At 33.6% G+C, this 21,596-nt stretch overlaps 1 protein-coding gene across 2 annotated transcripts; it reads left to right on the forward strand.

Annotated features, from left to right (window-relative positions):
• The first annotated feature begins 413 nt into the window (after positions 1-413).
• LOC129293896 (histone acetyltransferase type B catalytic subunit) lies at positions 414-5,913 on the forward strand. 2 transcript variants are annotated; one of them, XM_054932018.1, is made up of 11 exons: positions 414-536; positions 643-735; positions 912-953; positions 1,726-1,835; positions 1,950-2,018; positions 2,619-2,657; positions 2,766-2,842; positions 2,943-3,042; positions 4,564-4,645; positions 4,748-4,908; positions 5,014-5,913. In XM_054932018.1, the coding sequence occupies exons 2-11, from the start codon at positions 657-659 to the stop codon at positions 5,653-5,655; spliced, it is 1,401 nt and encodes a 466-aa protein (XP_054787993.1). In that variant the 5' UTR covers positions 414-536; positions 643-656; the 3' UTR covers positions 5,656-5,913. The 2 variants fall into 2 exon arrangements, with proteins under 2 accessions (XP_054787993.1, XP_054787992.1); XM_054932017.1 differs by lacking the exon at positions 414-536 and having other exon boundaries at positions 547-735.
• The last annotated feature ends 15,683 nt before the right edge of the window (positions 5,914-21,596 follow it).

The raw sequence follows: 21,596 nt of genomic DNA on the forward strand, positions 1-21,596 counted from the left end.
ATGAATAGTTAAGTGGTAAAAATATTATTTAACATAAAAAATCTTAACGTCTAAAATGGGAGAGTTGGATTAATTATTAATATTTTTTTTGAGAGAATTACGTTTATTAAAAAAAATAATCCTACGATTGTTGCAAAGGATCTGGGATTTGGCTATGCTGATGCATTAACTAATTTATCTTGGAGCTGGGGCTGGATCGTGGATTGCAGGTTTTGCATAGGGCTATTAATGAAGTGCAGGTGGCGGATTGTCTTGGGGATACCTTGGATAGAGTGTTGTTGTTGTTGTTGATTTTTTTTTTTTTGGGTTGGTGCTTTTTTGCTGTTTTTGGGCTTTTTAGCCTCTTCTTCTACCCAAATAAATAAATAAATAAATAAATAAAATCTCTTCTCATTCCTCCATGCCCATACCATACGCCGGGGGCCAACGAGAATGTCTATAACTTTCTCCATATTTACCCAAAATGAGCGGGGAGGTGTGCAGCACCATTACTACTTTTTCAATGAACGACACCGTTCTTTTAGGGCATTGAAAAGGTTGTAATATATTGCCCTAGCTTCCTCTTTCATTTCATACACTAACACTATACTGCTATTTCCCGCCTGTGATTCATTTCCCGCTCTCTGAACCCTAACTCTTCAGCTGAGTCATAGCGAATGGGGCAGAAGAAGCTGTCAACATCGGATCCCGGCAATGAAACGAAGAAGAGGCGGCGAGTCGGCTTCTCCGCTGTTGGTAAGTGTGTACGCGGCACTGAGTTCTTGTTTCTTTTCTTTTTTTGTTTTTTTTTTGCCGGTCTTGTTCCTCTTACACGACATTTTACTCTTGCTCGACATTTTCTTATTTGTTGTTTGCGCTTGTATGATCAAATTTCAAGCTCACAACAAAATTTTCATTTCCGCATTATGCAGATGCTGGAGTTGAAGCCAAAGAGTGCATAAAAATCTTTTTAGGTGTGGTGAAATTCTTACTAGTAATAACTATTCGTGATTCTTATCCCTTATCATGCTGCTGGGTAGCTTCTGACTATGTGTCTCGTTGATTGCATTTTTACTAGACTATTAGATATTAAATGCTATTAGTGGTCGTTCGCAATCTCTTTCGAGGAGGGTATACATATTTTAATTTTTGGTCCGATTGTATCCCTTCTTGCAGTGCTGAGACTACTTTTGTCAGTATGATTAGTGACTAGGATGACAAGATGACTTGAGAAGGTTTTACATGAGCTGCCTTCTTTGCTCACATTATTGAAGAGAATTGAAGGATAGCATCTCTCTCTGGAAAAAAGTTCGAACAGAATATGTATTAACTGAAACTCACATGTTTCGACTCGAACTGTTTCATAGCATTTACAAAGCTCTTCAGACTTAAAAAGAATTCAGTTAAATATTTGAGATGCTTATTTCTGGCTTATGCCTAGCCCATGAATCTAGCGTTATTTCTGGATCTTGCATACTCCTCTGCTCGTGTTGCTTATGAGGCTTGTAGGCCATATTTTCACTTGTTATCTTCCTTTCACTGGCAGATGTTATTTTCTGCTACTTTTCCTGTCAGTAACCTTTCCCAGTCTTGGTCTACCAAGGATTTGACCTAGCTAATCTGTTCACTTAAGTGGCATTATTTGCTTTTGATTGCCATTTTTAACTCCTCCCCTTGTATTGTTGTCCTTGTTTAATTCTTTGGTTTAACTTGCATCTTCTTCTGGGATCTGATATTGTTGTATAGTTTCAAGCAAAGAGAAATTTAGCACTTCAGAGAACTTTGTCATTGACCCTGTGGACTTGAATGGCTTTTTTGATGATGATGGGAAAATCTATGGTTATGAAGATTTGAAGGTAATGATCATTATAGACACAAGCTAGAAATTATTTACACATAATCATAATTGAATGGTCTTCAGTGCCTTTTTTTCTTTTTTAAAGAAAATCTCTGTTTTGTTCTTCTTACAGATTACTGTCTGGGTTAGCAGCCTGTCTTTTCATGCCTATGCTGACATTAAGTTCCAGAGTTCATCTGATGTAAGTGCTGACACTTTTCTTGATCAAGGTCATGGTGTTTGCTTATTGCCTTAAGCAGGTTGTCAACTGATTCCCTTAAAAAGGACTTGTATCTGACATGTGTGTTAGTATTATGTAATTCATGGAAGTCCGAATTGAGTCATTATAGACATATATTGGTTGATGTAATAGTGCAATCTGCAACTTGGAGAAGCTATATTATGGATCATGTGAAAGCTAATTTCTCCATGACGTTAAATTTGACAGTACTGTCCTTTAATAGGTAACCAATAATCCTTTTATATAATTGTATCAGTATGAAGTCGTTTCTATTATAAAATCATAAAACTATGAAAGAGAGATAACAAGTTGATAATCAATATTTTTAACAAGATTTTTACAATAAACTATGTAAACAATATTTTTAAAAAGTATCAACGCATGGACACACTAAAGGCCAAAGATTCTTTTCAATTTGTCACTCACTTTTTTACTTGCTGCTCTTGCACATTCTCTTCAAATTTGTTATTTAATTTGTTTTACCTTGCTAAATTTTCTTTTTCCTCCTCTTTCTAATGTCTTTGACATCTTCTGTTGAATTTGCTTTTTTGATTGTTTTAGAGAGGCAAAGGAATCACAGATCTGAAATCTGCTCTTCAGGTATGCTTCAAATTCCAATTTGGCATCATTGTTTTAATACCTTGTATCTCTATTCAGAGTAGTTTTTTTTTTTTTTTTTACCATTGATCATGTTGCTATTTCTGACAGAGAATTTTTGCTGAGACTCTTGTTGAGAGCAAAGATGAATTTCTGCAAACATTTTTGGTGGATAAAGATTTTATTAGGTGTTCTGTACTTTCTCAGTTTTTCACTTCCATTTTTTAATAACTAATTGGCTTTTGTCTTCCTTGGCTGTACATTCGCTGAATTTATATTGTTTTGCAGGACAACCATCTCAAATGCGGAGGTTTTAAAGCACAAAGCTTTAAATGGGCATGTTAGTTATTCTAATAGTGATGCTGAAGCGGCTGCTTTGGATTCTGAGGTGGTAATTTATATTTTTGCTTTACGCATTAGATGATAATAGGCAAATATTTAAGGGAGAATTTCAACTAAGGATCAGGGTAGAGAAATGTTTATTAATGGGTCTCAAAAAAATCTGAAAGTTCTCTGCAAGTTTCTTTTTTGGACTGAACTGAAATAAATTTTTTGGTTGAAAAGACTGAAATGCCCTTATACAAAACAAAGAAAAAAGGCAGCTGATCAAAAGCCTTACTAATTAGGTAACTTTGCTCGTTAACTACACAAAAGTAGTTATTAACTATTTAACTTTACTTGTTAATTCCTATTAGGCATTATTAATTAATGTTATTTGATTAACAAGTAATATTATGTAGTTTACAATTTAAGACAATAATTTCACAAGTAATGGATTTTTTATAGGTTTGATATTGAAGAAGATATCAAGTGTCATTTAACAAGTGGTGATAGGCAATTAACTAGTGCTAGTGAAGAATTAACAAGTAAAATTACGTAATTAATAAATAATTTAGTTGCTTTTTGGATCAATGGATTAAACAAGGGTTAACACTGTGCGAACAAGTCAAGTTATGAAATTAACGATTTTTGTTGCGGAATTAACAAGTAATGTAATTAAGTTTAGGGAGTCATGGATTAGCAAGTAAAATTAAGTGGTTAACAAGTCTTTTGTAGTTAACAAGTAAAGTTACATGATTAATAAGTTTTTTGATCGGCTACTTGTTTTCTTTCTTTTGCATAAGGGCATTTCGGTCTTTTCAGCCAACAACTTTATTTCAATTCAGTCCAAACAATCTACAGAGAATTTTCAGATTTTTTTTTTGAGACTCACTGGTAAATATTTCTATTCCTTGGTCCTAGTTGAAATTCTCCCAGTGTTCAATTGCTTACATGCCAAGCTGTAACTTCTGTTATGAAAAATCTACTTTAGTATCTCAATACCAGTATTTTCTGAGCCATCTTGTAATTTAGTTAGTGGGGACATTGGAAATAGAGTAACAATGTAACTCTTTTATAAGCTTTGCTTCTAAGTTTTGGCTTAGGCCGGCAGGTAATCAGTTGTTCACATTCTGCTGTGTTTCCAGTAAACTAGCTGCTTATTATTGACTGGTGTTGTTTCTATATGTGGAGAAGTCTTTTAGGTGTCACAGCATATTACCCATTCCTCCCCCCTTCCGTGTGTGTGTGGGGGAATGCTTGCATGTTTTCTTTTTTTCATTGTCATTCACCAGCTGTCCCCTGCACGTGTTTGTGTTTTGATGTTGTTGCCATACCTTAATATTGCTTCTGAAAACCATGCTTATCATGGGAATTTTATGGGGCCAAGTGCCACTTAATCCTTTTGACATGCCAAGACTGGGCCCAAGAAATAGCAACTCTTGTCTAAGTTTGTACTGTAAAAATTCCCAAGTAACGTTTTCAATTTGTTTCTTTCAGCTTCATTTTTATTAAATATCCTATATTTGCACATCCATATACAAAGGGTATATTCTGATTTTTTTCTTTTTTGGGGATCTTTTTGAGCCAGGTTGTCCGTATGGTTGCAGGCAACATGGCTACTGGGCACCTTTACAGTCGCCTAATACCCCTTGTTCTCCTTCTTGTTGATGGTATTGATTACTTATTTTGGTGTTCAGAGCTTTGCTTTTTGGTAATTTATGCTACCTTAAATCGCTATTGTAGCCCAGAATCTTTTTTAATATTATTCACAGGTAGTAGTCCTATCGACGTCACTGATCCCAGATGGGAGCTGTATCTCCTGATTCAGAGGAAAAGTGATCAGCAAGGAGAGACCCAATGTAGGCTTATTGGTTTCACTGCTGTTTATCGATTTTTCCACTACCCTGATGGTTATCGATTGCGTCTAAGTCAGGTTTGATATATCCTCTGTACTATCAGTTATGCATGTCAGCCTCTCATAATTCTCGAGTGCTCTCAAATTGTTCCTCTGTCTTCTGACAAGAGCTTTTGATGGCAGATACTTGTATTGCCTCCTTACCAGCACAAGGGTTATGGTCGGTCCCTTCTCGAGGCGCTAAATAATGTTGCTATATCTGAAAATGTTTTTGATTTAACTGTAGAAGAGCCATTAGATCACTTCCAACATGTTCGCACTTGTGTCGACACGATTCGCTTGCTTCATTTTGACCCAATCCAGCATACAGTTTCTTCCGCTGTTTCATTTCTAAAGCAAGGAAGATTATCAAAGAAAGTGCACTCTCTTCGACTCTTACCATCCCCAAGTGCTATTGAGGATGTTAGGAGAAGCCTGAAGATTAACAAGAAGCAATTTCTCCAGTGTTGGGAGGTGTTAATCTATCTTGGCCTCGACAAACACACGGAAGACTTCTCGAGCATTGTTTCAAGCCGTGTCAAGTATGATATCCTGGGGAAAGATCCAGGGACTTCTGGGAAGCAACTTGTTGAAGTACCAAGCGAATACGATCCAGAGATGTCTTTTGTCATGTTCAGATCAGAGGCAAACGAATCTAGTGCTGTGCAGATGGATGATGAGAATCAGAGAAATCAGCAAGCGCAACTCCAGAAGTTGGTACAGGAGAGGTTGGATGAGATCAAGTTGATTGCTGACAAGGTAACTCTGTTTCGTGTAAAGTGTTAGGTTTCCTAAACATGCAACTACTTTCATTCCGTATTCTTAGGTAGGGGAGCAAGCATCATGGTTCGATGAGTTTCACTTTCTTTGTATCGTTGTAATTTCGAAGAAGGCATGCAAGTTGAGATTCTTAGGTAGTGGCCTGCTTGCAACAGGATATTATGCCTTAGATATTTAGACTTTTGGCACCCCAAGGGACCATAGCGATCCTTTGATATGACATTGATTATACTTCAGTGGGTTGTATTTCATTGCCTAATACTATGGATCATGGTGTCAAATATTCTCTCCATTACAAATATAAGGTATTTTTAATTAAATTACCTTCCTCAATAATCTAGTTAATTATCTTTAAATTAATATCATATTTTCATATTCATTCTTATTTAATAGTTTGCCTTATTTAAAGATAAAAGGTTTAGTGGTTTATTCATCAAGTGTCTTTTGTTTTTTGTTTTTTGTGTAAAGAAACTTATTAATTATTCATTGCAAAATTAAAACTTTTTTTGAATGAAGGGAGGGTTCTAGTATTGTTTAATTATCACAGTAATATCATGTTTCAACATGTAAGAGAGAATTTCAATTAGGGCTTTTTTAGAATGAAATTATCACATAAAAGGCTCAAAATTTTGAAACACTTCTGCAATCAAGGGTCTCAAATATAATTAATTTGTTGGTCTAATTACTAAAATAGTCTTAGTTTACACACATAGCATACAACACCCCCCATTATCGTTGGCACTAATTGACAGACCATTGTGCCTGTGGTTGGATTTCTGTCACTAGTTGCTAGAGCTCTGACATTAACAACAGGTCAATGGTTGGTTAATTTAAACGGTTAAGGAAAGGTTTCATTCCTTAACACCTTTAGATATTCAAAAGGATTGTTGTCATTGAACCACTCAATATATTTAATTATATGCAGCAAAATATAATAATATATATATATATATATATATATTATAATTTGTTTTTAAGCATTTATGTGACTGTTAGTCACGAATGTGTTGTTCATATCTAAACAGTTATTTATATATATTAGAATGTAACTTGTTTATACATAAAAAAGACATTACTTTTTAAAACTCAACTTGTTCAATTTTTTAACAACTTGTTCTTTTAATGTTGATAGGTTATTAATATTATGCTAAATAAAAAATATATACGCTATAATTTTTTTTTTCTTTAAGTATTTTCACGAGCTTTGGTTAATTATAGATATGTTATTATTTATATTTAAATAATTACTTGTAAATATTCAAATATGACTTGTTCATATAAAAAATTGTTAATTTTTAAAACTCATTGTTTAATTTTTTTAACTTGTTCCTTCTACATTGATAGGTTATAAATATTAAATATATATGTTTAAATTTATTTTACAAGTATTTTCATGGATTTTGGTTAATCATTAATAGATTGTTATTCATATCCTAATAATAATTTATAAATATTTGAACATCACTTGTTCATACAAATAATAATAATAATAATAATAAATAAATAAATAAAGAGTTGAAGGGTTCGGACATGTTCATTTCCTTTCAAATGAAGCTCTATAGGTTGTCTCTGCAACCCTAGCTCCTTTGTATGATGGTTTCTTGTATTAGGCTTTACAAGGCCCACTTGATCTACTGTTCCATTATCAACATGGACCCTTTAGGCCCTTCTTTTTGAGAATGACTTATTGCCACTATTTTGATGACCCAAATTTAAGGTTGCCTTTTCCTGCAATAATTTTCCCTTTGAGTTCATGTTTTCTTTACCTTTTGTAACATCCTAAAATTTTTAATTAAAAGTATTAAACAAAAGAAAGAATTAATTAGAGTAATGTGGAGAAAATTTTGGGTTAAGATTGCGTTTGATGGAGCAATAGGTCTTCTATCCAAGCCCTTTTAAGATTGTGACATAATGGGTGGTCATGATTGAGCCTAATTGGAAAGTGGGGTGTACTCTCTAGTTACAACCATTTGTGGTGTGTCCTTCATTAAAGATAGTTGGGCGTGGTTGTAGATAAAGGGAGCATATCGGATAAGTGGTCTTGATCATGGATGGACGAGCATCAAAAAACAATGTTTTAAAGAGTTGAAAAACACATAAAACAGAGAGAAAGGAGTGAGCACACAGAGAGAGAGAGAGAGAGAGGAGCGCGCGATGAAGAGCATGGATTTTGCTTTATTAGGGTTTGATTTTTTGAGCTCTTCGGGGTGATTCAAGCTTGTCTACACTTAGGTAAGTCTCCATTTACCTCTCCCCTCCTCTTACTCCATTATTATGTTAAGGTTTATAGTTGGGAGATTGATTTTTAGACCTTAGAGCTTTAGATCTAAACTCATTAACTTGAATAGAGTTAGTTGGAGTTATTTAGCTATTTAAACCTAGGATTGAAGGTTGTGAGTGTCCTTCAGCTTGGGCTCTAATTAATGGACAAATTTGGGATGTTAAAGTGTAATAAATGTGATGTTTGAGGTAGTTGGGAGCCATTAATGGTGTCCATTGAGTATAATAAAGTTAGTTGGAACTAATAGAGTTTAATGCACCTAATGGGTGTAAGTAAATGCAAGAACTTAAGAGTTTTGGATGTTAAAGTGTTGAAATTGAAAGTTGGAAGTGTGTTAATGATGGTATCAATGATTGTTAGTGTTGTTAATTGTAAATCAACCACATTGTGCACAAATTGAACTTGGATATAGCTTTTGGAAACAAGTTTTGATTGAGGGATAATCTTTAGCCTTTTAAAGGTTTAAGGTAACTAAACAAAACCTAATTTATGTGCATTGCTTGTTTGATTAAGTGCAGAGTTTTGTGAAACACGCTTTGAATATATGAAATTACTTTCATATTTACTATGTTATGATTTATGTTTTAGAAATTTCTAATGCAGTTGTTATAATGCCTTCATTGACATTACTATTCAAACTTCCTCGCAATCCACTAGTCAATTTAAAGTATTGTTGAAAGTGTGAGATCTCAAAATTAACTTTTAAAAATCTCTTTATGAAACCATTTAAGTAGCATTAAACAACATATAGTAGAAGCAGACAATAGGGAATAAGTGAATTGCAAAAGAAACTCATACGAAATACTGAATTTTTTCACAAATTTTGAGCCGTGCGCCTAGGCTCATGCCACATGTGTCATAGCATGTGGCATAAAGACATCAGTATCATACTTTGTACTATGCATCACAGCATGTTGTCACGCGTTGACACATGCGATGTAGTACACATACTAAAATTTGCTGTCAAATTGCAAAATCTGATATGAACTGTGGACGTGTGCCACTTTTGCATCTAATGTCCGATTGGAGTAATTCAAATGCCCACAATAAGCTTGTTTTAAAATTTAACCAATGACATTGGTCTCATTCAAATTCAATTTCCCCTTTAAAAGTTTGATACTCAAGTGCATTTTGATCATTTTTAAGTCAAAATTTGTCACTTAAGCATCTCCAAATGAAACCATATATTATTAGTCACTTCCTAGCCTTACACAAAGTAGGACCACGACTCCCTCCCCTAGTCTAGTGTATACTTGTGGATCATTCCATATCTTAGGTCCATCATGATAGAGTTAAGTTCTATGCTCTAAATCATTGGGATCTCCAGGTTCATTGTGGTGGAGTTAAGTTTTATGCTTTGGATCATCAGGACTTTCTAGACTTACTCAGAGTAGGGCTGCGTCCCTCTACTATAGTCCAGGGTACTCTTGTGGGTGTGATGTGTATGTCTATGCATATGTCACATCAAATTCATTTCACACATTACTTACATACTCGCATACATATACTTTCATAATACTGCTATTCTATCAGTTTATAACACAATGCACATAGTTATACAAAAATACTTGTAAATAATTTCACAAACGAACAAGTAAAAAGGTACTCTAGTTAACTTTTAACCTTATTATGAAAGGTTACCAATCACATTAAGCTCCCAGAGGCATAGATTCTTACGAGTAACATCACAGGTGCTCAATCTACACAATGCAGTGTCCTTCAGTCAGTTTCCAACACTGAGCATAAGTATTGATTTGGCTAAATCAAATCCTTAACACACAAAATGGTCCAATTTACGCCTTTTGAATTCACAAGTCTACTATTTATAATCATTGACCCTATAGACTATTTAAATGACCAAAACAACCTCCTAATACATTTATTCACCCAATTTCACCACTTCAACCTAATTATTTAGGCCATTTGAGTCTAAGTTCTCAAAACTTAACCATTTAACTCCAGACTAGTTACAAAACCTTAGTTTCATATTCGATATCTCATTTTAAAACATTTCTTTTAGATTATAACACCTTAAAACTTCCTGGTTCGATTTCTTAACTGACAAAATTCAATGAAAATGGGATAGAAATGAAGTGTAGGGCTACGCGATACATAACTAATTCACATGAACCCCTTCTCCTCTCTAGTTGTGTTTTTTCCCCCTTTCTCTTTCTGTTTTCATGAGTTTTGACTTAGCCTTTAAGTAATTTTTGCATAATGCACCACGGTGCATGCAGCTTCCGCTGCAACACTTGGCACAGTAAGTTTAATCTCACTTGTGCTCTCACGTAATGCTTCGGAACGCCGTTTTACCCTTCAATGATATCAATATAATAGCCAATCCACACAAAATATGAACTCAACATCCTAACCATGATCAATCTACTAATTTTTAATTTACCCTGATTAGCAACTAGTTTTCTTGGATTGAAATTTAAGATGTTACAGTACAAATTACTGGTGAGTTAATCTCCTTTGCATTGATAGTAGTAATAGGAAATTTAAACAGAAATGTTAGTACTTGTTATTTATTCATTTACATACAATTAGTAGTCTAGAAATAATAGGTTATGACATACCTATCAAACATTCTTTGACCTCATTAATGGCCATATTATAAAGTAATCGAATCACATTGAAAGAGCTAGATATTTGAGGTCTCCTTGTCATAACATGTATATTGTTGATTAGGTGTCTCAAAATCAAGAGTGTAATGTCTAGTAATTGAATAAAGGGTAAAGGGGTAAAACTACCTATAAAGTAGGTAGCCAGGAGCACCCAGTATCTTAAAGTTAGGAAAAGGGCATAAATACCGATAACATTACATGAGTAGGTGCGAAAATGATCAAACCATTAACTTTGACCTAATGCCATTAATTTTTACTGTTAAATGCTGATTGTGCATACCACATGTTAGTATTTGTCGATGTAGACTAATAAAGAAGCAAAAATATTCATGAAGTCATTGGTCAAGATCAAAAATACCTATAATGTTACCAAAGTTGATGCAAAAATGATCAATCCATCAAATATCTTAAATGTTGATTGTTAACTTGACACCTAAGCAAAAGTTGACCATTTTTTCACTGATATAGACAAAAAATATTTCCAGATGAAATTCTCTGAAGCTTAGTCAATTATTGTATGTGTACTCATTTTGACCGAATATCAAATTAAATTGCTTATTCTTTATGATAGTGGCAAAAACCATTTTAAAATTTTGAACTTATCATGAATGAAATTGCTTAAGGTTGTGACAATGTTCTGAAGGTAGGTGGTGTAGGAGGTGTGTTCAGTTTGATCTTCAATTGTGTACAACCTATCTTATTATGTTGAATCTTAAGTTTTGTAGACAGAAAAAAATGAGCGGAGGAGGGAGGAAGGGGGCAGGATACGTGGCGATAGAAAGAAACCATGTGACATGAATTTTGATAGATTGGTCATTATTGTACCTACTAAAGTAACATTATAGGTACTCATACAAGATCGATCAACCTTTATAAAAATTCATTTAGGAATATTTTTGGTCTACATCACTGAAAAATAGTCAACTTCTACTCAGGTGTCAGCTAAACGGTCAACATTTAATGGAGTTGATGAATTGGTCACTTTTGCACTAACTCTGGTAACATGGGTATCTTTACTCTTACCTAACCACTTTGTGGGTATTTTTTTTCCCCTTTAATAGTTCACATTAGCAAAGACTAACACGTGGCATGCACAGTCAGTATTGAACAATCAAAGTTAATGACATTAGGTCAAAGTTAACAGTTTGTTCACTTTTACAACCACTCATATCACATTATGGGTATTTATGCCCTTTTTTAAACTTTAAGATACTAAGTGCCCCTAGCTAACTACTTTATGGGTATTTTTGCCCCTTTATCCTTGAATAAATGGTGTCATTACTATCCTCAAAGAAACTGATCCTACATAGACTAATCACCACAATAACAAGACCTTCTTTGTGTTCAAGTTATGCCATTTATGCATTAGTGGAGTACTCATCAAACAAAAATAACTCCAATTCATTATCCATGTATAACAAAAGGTTAAGGATTAATTCTTCCATAAATATTTTAACAAAATGTCAATTTGAAAAAAAATTAGTGAACATCATGAAAGGAGTATGATGGGTACTTTTTGTCAACCACCATGTGGAGCTTGTGTTTAGTCTCATTGTCCTTGCAATACTCCTATAGTGTCCCCATTGTCTTCAAATAAGCAATGACATTTACAATTTGAGCAATAATAAGGTCAGGTAGATGGTCAATGTTGATATAAAGGAGACATATATTTAGGAATATTCATACCAAAAAGGTGGTCAACTATTTTTTTCCTTAGTGACCATTAGTATATAACTTATTAGAAAGAATGAAAAGCAGTTAGATATTACAGCTGTCTCATCCTTTATATATGTTTTCTATGTGAAAGCAATCTTAAAAGGATGCAATGTTGCTTTAAACTGGTTAGTATTTTCTGAGAGGATAAAGTTGGCAAAGAAGTTTGCATTTCCTTCAACTGGAAGGAGTCTAAACTGATCATGAAGGCTCTTGTTCAAGACACTTGCTTGGATTTTGTTCTCTTGCCCAAGGAACATAAAAAATGTAGGTGAACAATACAAATGGCATGGTTTATCATTATTCTATAAGGCAAAAGAAAAACTGTGAAATCCTTACTTAATCCAGACTTTACCATTCCCAAATATATAATCATCAAACAACAATTATATAATATCAGAGTAATAACCCTTGAATTGTTTTTAAAATGTGAGATCCTGACTTCTTAAAATATATGTTCAAATAAGAAGGCTAACGGAAGTGTAAATACAAATCTATGACTCAAAGAAATACAATATTTTCCCCTAGAAAAAGTGCCATGAGCTGCGGCTCACACCACCATATGCTGTGGCATGTGGTACAGAGCCACGAGCCCTATTCTTCTTTGTGCCATGCATTGCGATGTGGCACACAATGCACTACGGTGTATATCATAACAAAATCTACTGTCATATAATAGCTCGGAAGACGAGCTTCCACTGCACACCTTTTTCACATCCGACATCTGATTAGAGTGATTCAAGTGCCTACATGAAGCTTATAACATATTCTATTTAATGAGATAAGTTTGGACTCGATCCGATGGTCCTATTTAAAATTGAACACTCAGGTGTAAAAAGATATTTTTTCTTTCAAAACTTACATCCTAAGTGTTTAATTCTCATTTCTTATCCCATTGGACCACTTTGAGCTTTGAATTAAGTTTAAAAGGATCATATACACCTGACTAACACTTTCAATAACATATATTATATCAATTGTCCATTTTGACCTCTCAATGTCATATTATATAATTGTGGGCTTATATGAGGAATACACAAATAATCACATATACACATAGATTTATTTCACTTTCAACCATTTGACTCTTAGATATGGGATTCCATCTTATAATATTGTTGAGAATCACAAATATACTTGACTCTTTCAAATGGGGCTCAGCCTCACCATTTGTATCAAATTTTCACACACACACACACACAATTTCACATTCAATTCACATATATATATAAGTAGAACAAGTTACATAATAATATATACTTACTTGATTGGCATCTAGGCCTACCCACATACCTACTACTATGGTACCTTTAGCAAGATGTAATACCACATATCCAAATAAGTTTTCAATCACAATTTATATACAAATTCACATTTTTATTTTCACATGCATCTATGTATCATAATTGGCACCTCAATTTCTAAATATAATTTTATACAACTTTACACAATTAGTAGTCATATCACTATTAAGTGAGACTACTCTTTCCTTACTTCCTTTCTTGGCCTTCTTGAGCTCTCTTCACTTGTGTACAAAGGTAATGGAGTGAGACATACATTCTAATAACTTAAATATAACCCAAATATTGGTTAGTAAGTAAAATCATAAATAAGAGATAAAGTAGCATGTGTCTAAAAAAAAACAGTACAATATGCATGTACATGAATTCATCCATATCCATCCATCATGCTCATGCTTATGTATTCCTAATTCCACCTAGTGGAGCAAGCTCTAGGCTCAGACTAGGACTTCTAGTCTTACACAAAATAGGGCTAACCATACTACTGTTTGGACTTGGTATCCTCTTTGCGTATGGGTGGTCTCCTAGGTCCTTTGTGTCGAAGTCAAGCTTTATGCTTAAGACCTTCAAAACTTCCTAGTCTTACACAGAGTAGGAAAATGACCCCTTACCCTAGTCTACGGTACACTCATGGATCATTATCCTAGGTCCATTACGGCAAAGTCAAGTTCTACGCTCAAGACCTTCATGATTTCCTAAACTTACACAGAGTAGGGCTGCAACCCCCTACCCTATTTTAGGGTTACTAGCAGAAATGTATATGTCTAATCTCATACATTTCAATCAATATTCACATACCTGCACGCATATTCTTCCACAATATTGTTGCTCTATTAATTCATAACATAATGCACATAGTTATACAAAATATTTGTAAACAATTCCACAAATGAATAAGTAAAATGATTGCTCTAGTTATCTTTTATCCTTGCTACTTTGGGTTTCCAATCGTATTGATTCCCAAGAGTATAGATTCCCACGGGCAATGTCACAGGTGCTTAATCTACATAATGCAGTGTCCATCAATCAATTCTTAAAACTCAACATAGGTATTGATTCGGCTAAATCGAATCCCATAACACATAAAATGGTTTAATTAACACCTTCCAAATTTGTAAATTTACTATCTATAATTATTGACCCTATAGGCTATTGAAATGACTAAAACAACCTCTTAACTCATTTATTCACCTAATTTCTCAATTTTAACCTAATTATTTAGGCTATTTTGAGCTCAAACTCTCAAAGCTGAACCATTTAACTCCAGATTAGTCATAAAACTTTAGTTTTGTATTCGATAGCCCTTTTTAAACCTTTCTTTCAGATTTCAACACATTAAAACTTTTTGATTCAATTTCTTAATTGATCAAACTCAATGAAAATAGTGTAGAAATGAAGCTTAGGGCTACATGTTACTTACTCGATAAGTGACCGGTCAAAGCAAACTCCTGAGCTCCAGATATTTGATGCCCTAACAGAGCAAAACCTTCTTTCCTCTCACGCACATTTTTCTTACTTTCTTTTTCTAATTTTATGAGTTCTGACTTAGGTCTGAAGTAAAATTTTATGACATATGCCATGACACATGCAGCTTTTGCAGCGGTGCATGGCACAGTAAGAAAACTCTCACTGCTGCTCGCTTGTTATACCCCAATTGTCTTTCTACCATTCGATCCTATAACCACACCAATCAACCAATACCACATATTAATCCAACACCTAAAACACTAGTGCAAAAAGCATATTTCATGACAGTTGAAAACAACCTTTCGCGACACAAGAAGCGGTGTAGTAGAAACAGGTGTAGTTGTAAATTTACAACTTTCGCAACGGTCAGATGGAGTAGTGTGGAGAAAAATATAAACTTTTCCCAACAGTTATAATAAAAATTGTTGCAAAATGATATTTGAGAAGGGACAAATCAACGAGACCTTTTCGTGATAGTCGTGTACATAGCTGTCGCAAAAAGTGTTTCTTTTTGCGACACTTGTTACCAAAACTATCACAAAAAGTGTTATTTTTTGCAACAGTTTAATACACAACTATCGTGAAAAGTAACATTTAACTACAATTTTACATACAACTGTGCCAGTATGTGTCCTTTTTTTAAAAAAAAAGATTGCATATTTTGTATGCTTTAAATCCCTTACAAAAGCCTGCATTTAGACATAAACAGCATTCCAGAGACAATTTCAAACATATCCATTAAAATTTCTACATATCCAATACAAGCATCTATTTAATTATCTACTCTAACTTATCAATTCTAAAAAGTAAGTAGACCACATATTCCGTATATGCCTCAGCTCTCATTTGGAAAATAGCTCTAAACTGTTATAATGCTGTATATCAATAAAAATATGTGCATGCATATTAATTCAAGTATAGGGTAAAGTGTAAAATATAAATTATTTTTAACAAATTATTACCTTATCAAAGGAGTGGGTAATGCCTTGAGTGATGATTTCATACATGAAAATTATCACACAATAACCACACTTGACACTTTTTGGTTGTCGAGCACACTGTTAAAAAAATTAAAATCAATTTACTTCATCAAATCAATATTATAATTTTTATTCTAATTTGAAAAAGAATTTAAAATACTTATTTGTATAGGCACCCACTTGATTTCATTTTTTTCTTGTCAACTATATCCCCCATCCTCCAATAACGATGTAAATATCTATTTTTCAAATATAAAACACTTAGAATATATTAAAAAGATGCTAATAATATCATAAAATAATTATTTAAAAAATTTACAATTCAAACAATGACTTTATATTGTCGCTTACTTCCCATTGTAATGAACAAAACTAATATATAGTATTTTCACGGGGACAGATAATAGGAAGCATCCAATGATTGCTACAAAATATTAGTTTATATTAATATCACATAATTATGCAAATATTTTATAAATAGAGAGATGAATAGGATGTTTAATACCTTTCAACAATTGGTGCAAAAAAACACCTCTTCTTTAGCTTATTCATCGCACTTCCAATATGAGATGCTTTTTGATTCGGTTTTCCAACTGATGTTATGAGTAGGGATAAGAATCCATAATAACGACTGACATCAAGTTGGATGCACATTTTGTGGAGGAACCTTTAATAATAACAAAAATATTAACAATAAATAAAAATAAGAAATATTAAATTAGAAATAAAAATAAACACTTACATGATAAAAACTTGTATTATTGATACGTCCAACCACTCCATAATAAGGAGAGCATTAATATCATTTCTGGCGACTTGAAAAGTAATATCCTTCCCAACAATGTCCTCAACTTGTATTTTATTAGTAAATTCATTCATGTCAACAATCATGGAAGCTAACTGTTTCAAGTCATCTCGAATCGGTTGGGGATTGGAACCCAGTGATTTTTTTGATTGTTGAAGTTCCTAATTAATATATAATCAAAATAAGAAATATCTACTATATTAATTAAGAAATATTGAAAATTATAAAGTTTTCATACCTCTTTAGTAACTTGTTGAACAAGCCTTCTCAACCAAATAATAAAAGTCTGTTGAGCTTGTCCTACTGTTTGTACCTCCTCAGTAGGAAATAACACAGGAGCATTAGCATCCACAACCACTTCAACAATTATCTTTACTTGATTATCTTGTAACTACTAGTGGTGGACTATAGTTGAATATTTATACAATTTTTCATATATAACTATACGTTTTACAAGATCTTCCAAATAAATTATGCACGGTAATCCTTGATCTGAAAAGTTAGGATCATACTTTGGTTGTGGAACACCACTAAAATTTTGTGCTTGTTAAGATTGCATATGCATGGAACTGATCATTGATTGCATTTCCATCATCAAACTTGATTTGCATTCTGCTATCATCTTTTTCACTTGGTGAATTGGCACACTATTAGAGGGTGGTGATCCAAAATATTGTCTTATACCCACACCTTTTGGAACTCCCCTAACACAACTGGGATGCTCTTCACTCCCTAAAGCTGTGGTCAGTATATCCTTCCTGCTAGTAGATGTAAAGGTCCCCTGAGAGGCTGCTTCTGTAAGAGAATCCTAGAATATGCAAGTAAGCAATGCAATTAGTATATTTAAATCTTATAATCTTGATGTTAACTATTAAAATACTTACAATCTTCATAGCCACTTCTCTAGCTTCACTAGAAATAAACTCTCCCTTTTTATTCATTTGCCCTCTCTTCCACGCTTCAGCATGACTAATAGGAGAGGGAGGGGAAATATCTCTAATATCATCAACCCCTGTTGCTTGTTTTTTAGCTTCTTACTTCTCCTGAAGCATTATATCATAAACATGTTTATATCCTCTTCGATACATGGTATGATTGTATGGGTTTTTCTTGCGACGCTCTTGACCCTTTTACTTTTTTCCTATTAAAAAACACAATAAGAAATATTTATTAATAATAAAAATTTAATAAGAACAATTGAATATCTATTTTTCTTTCACTTACTAAAAATTTAGGATCATACCTACTTTCAACAAATTTTATCCATGTCTCATAATCAATGAAAGGATACTTATCCCATGGTTGTTGTTTGTTGGTATCATTGTTACTACCATCTTCATTTTCACTATCAACCTTGGGAAACATGCAATCTCTTGTAAGTTTGGATTTGAAATCCCTCTATCGGCTTGCAGCATGTGAAAGCCACTTGTGCTTGAAAGTGTTAGGTATGTCATAAGTAATGCCAATAATGAATTTAGTAACAATAGATAATTCGATATAATAAAAAATAATAAATTTAAAAAGCAAAGATGAATTTACTAACAATTAAAAATGTACCTATATAGTGTCCTAAACTTCATCTCTTTCACTTTCTTTTACATTATCCCATTCATCCTCCAGGATGCTAATCTTTTGATGCGCTACAAGTCCAACATAACTTTTAAAAACATTTCCTTTTTTCCTATCAGTTGGCTCACCTATCTCATCAAAATCAAGGTGAATCTTTCTATCAATTTGGGCCAACTTAGTAAGTCGTGTGGTTCCTCTTCTACTTTTTTTGGGTTTGTCTTTGTTAGTGCAAGTGCTTGATACATTCTCCATATTTCTCCTAAAACAAAAAAGATAATAAGGATAGTATAATATAATAAATTTAAATAAACTATTTAAAAATAAAAGCATAAACCTTTATAATACTATTCTAATACTATAATATTAATTACCATTATAATTGTATTTTAATTTTTCCATAAACCTTCATCATGATCAGTTCTCACATCATATACGTTATCTTCTTCATCTTTAACATCTAACACAGGCTACGCCAGTATAAAAGGTAGGATCTCATCAATATCAAAACTTGATTCATCATTCTCACCATAAGTAAGGATAATTTTTCCCAATAAAACCACAGACAATCTTTTATCTGCTGGATCAATGACATAAAAAACTTGTCTTGCATGAGTAGCTATAATAAAAGGTTCCTCCTTATGATTGGCCTTATTAAGGTCAACCAAAGTAATACCCAGCTTGTCTGTTTGAACATATTTTCTATCAACCCACCTGCACTTGAAAATGGGCTCCTTAAATTTGAAGTAGTCAACTTTCTATATTTCATCAATGACTCCAAAGTATGACCTGGATGCTAGTGTTGAATTTTTATCTTTCAAACTAGAAAAATATGTTGCTTCGGTTATTATCGTTACCCCATTATTTTGCATGGTGCTATTGTCATCTTGATCTTTTGTATAGAATGAATACCCATTAATATCATATCCACTCCAAGTTTTGACATTAAAGTTAGGATCCCTAGCTAACCATCTTAATGTATCAAAAACATTGGACATTTCACGATCCTCCTTTACCTTTGCCCTAAACTAGAGTGGGAAACATTTGTCGTGCTTACTTAGTAATCATTTTTAGGTCTTTTTAGGATTCTGAACCTTTAATTCCTCTTGATGTGCGAAGTAATCCTGAACTTCACTAGTGTTGTTCAAGATGTATAAATGTGCTTGTTGCATTTCCTCACATGTCATAAGCTTTACTTTCATCCCTCGTGTCCTTTGCCCTTCAATTCTCATACCTTCATGGCGAGTCTCTAGAACTCTAATAGATTTTACTTCTGATAAATAATCGGTACAAAACTCAACAACCTCCTCAGTAACATATCTTTCAACAATAGAGGCCTCTGGACGATAGGGATTCTTCACATACCCTTTAAGAATGTTCATGTACTGCTTAAACAGATACATCCAATGCAAATAGACGGGGCTGCACAACTTTATTTCTCTCACCAAATGTACAATTAAGTGTACCATTATGTCAAAAAAATGATGGAACAAAATACATTTCAAGTTGACATAAGGTAATAACAACATCATTTTGCAAGTCATCTAATTTCTCAGGATTAATGACTTTGCTGCAAATTACATTGAAGAAGATACATAATCTAATAATTGAATTTCTCACCTTTTCCCCTAGTATATCTGGAATTGCTACTGGTAACAATTGTTGCATTAGTACATGGCAATCGTGAGACTTCAAATCAACTAATTTCAAATCTTTCATGGACATAAGTTTCTTGTGGCACTTTAATACCATGTAGACACTCACAAAAACTTTTTTTCCTCTCTTTTAGACAAAGTGTGTGGGGCTGGACTTATGTAAGTCCTCTTTCCTTCTACTCTTAGACCCAAGTTTGTTCGTATTCCCAGGTCAAGCAAGTCCATTCTTGCTTTTACTCCATCCTTGGTCTTTCCCTTCATGTCTAACAGTGTTCCAATTAGACTATCACAAACATTTTTTTCCACATGCATCACATCAAGATTATGCCTCACCTTAAGGCTACTCCATTAGGGAAGATCAAAGAAGATAGACCTCTTCTTCCATGAATTATTTTGAGATTGTTTCTTCTGGTTCTTACCAAATTGCATATTGATATCTTTCACTTGTTGATACACCAAGCTTGTAGTTAATGGCTTTGGAGGTTCATTATACTCTTGAGAGCCATTGAATTTCTTCTTCTGTCTACAATAAGGGTGGTCTCATCTCAAGAATCTTCGGTGACCAAGATAGACTGTCTTCTTCTCATGTTTTAGTTGTTGATGGGATGTGTTCTTTTCACAAATAGGCCATGTTTTATGCCCCTTAACACTGTATCTAGACAGATTTTCATATACAGGGAAATCATTTATCGTATAAAAAATCATAGCTTGTAATTTGAAAGACTCATTCTTGTATGAATCCAACACATCCACACTTACCTCCCATATCATCTTCAAATCTTCAATCAATGGAGCCAAGTAAATATCTATGTCATTTCCTGGTTGTTTAGGGCCTGAAATCATTAAAGACAACATGATATATTTATGTTTCATGCACAACCAAGGAGGGAGATTATAAATCTCTAATAGAACAGGCCATGAGCTATGTTGACTGCTAAGATTGCCATAAGAATTCATCCCATCTGTACAAAGTCCAAGCCTAAGATTTCTAGGCTCATTTCCAAATTTAGGAAATAATCGATCAATTTCTTTCCATTGTGGTGAATATGCTGGATGCCGAAGCATGCCATCAATTTTTCTCTTATTTGCATGCCATCTCAAGTTCTTTGCCTCGTTTTCATTAGAGAATAACCTTTTAAATTTTAAAGCTCAGTATTATTGGAAGATACCACAACACCTTTGCTAGAGGCCTCTTGGTAATCAAATCATCATCACTACCATTCATCTCTTTTACTTTGTAGCGTGATGCCCCACAGACTAGACACACATCCAACCCTTCAAAATCATTTCTATATAATATACAGTCATTAGTACAAGCATGTATCTTTTGATACCCTAACATCATTGGACATAATATTTTTTTTTGCCTCATAGTAACTACTTGGATGTTCACTACCCTCTGGAAGCATCTCTTTCAATAGTCTAAACAACTATGAAACTTTTATTGCTCCACCTATATTTTGCTTTCAAGTTGAACAACTTCAACACAGTTGTTAATCATGTATATTTTGTGCACCCTAGATACAAAGGCCTTTTCGAATCATTGCACAAG

Source organism: Prosopis cineraria, unplaced genomic scaffold, assembly GCF_029017545.1.
Source record: "Prosopis cineraria cultivar Desert tree isolate PC_DT_omini unplaced genomic scaffold, ASM2901754v1 PC14, whole genome shotgun sequence".
Taxonomy (NCBI): Eukaryota; Viridiplantae; Streptophyta; class Magnoliopsida; order Fabales; family Fabaceae; genus Prosopis; species Prosopis cineraria.

Excerpts from the sequence above, each read along its gene's own strand:
- LOC129293896 (XM_054932018.1), top strand. The coding sequence starts at position 657 with ATGGGGCAGAAGAAGCTGTCAACATCGGATCCCGGCAATGAAACGAAG. Across the intron at positions 954-1,725 it reads GTGCATAAAAATCTTTTTAG|TTTCAAGCAAAGAGAAATTT; the intron begins GTGTGGTGAAAT and ends ATTGTTGTATAG. Across the intron at positions 4,646-4,747 it reads TGTTCTCCTTCTTGTTGATG|GTAGTAGTCCTATCGACGTC; the intron begins GTATTGATTACT and ends TATTATTCACAG.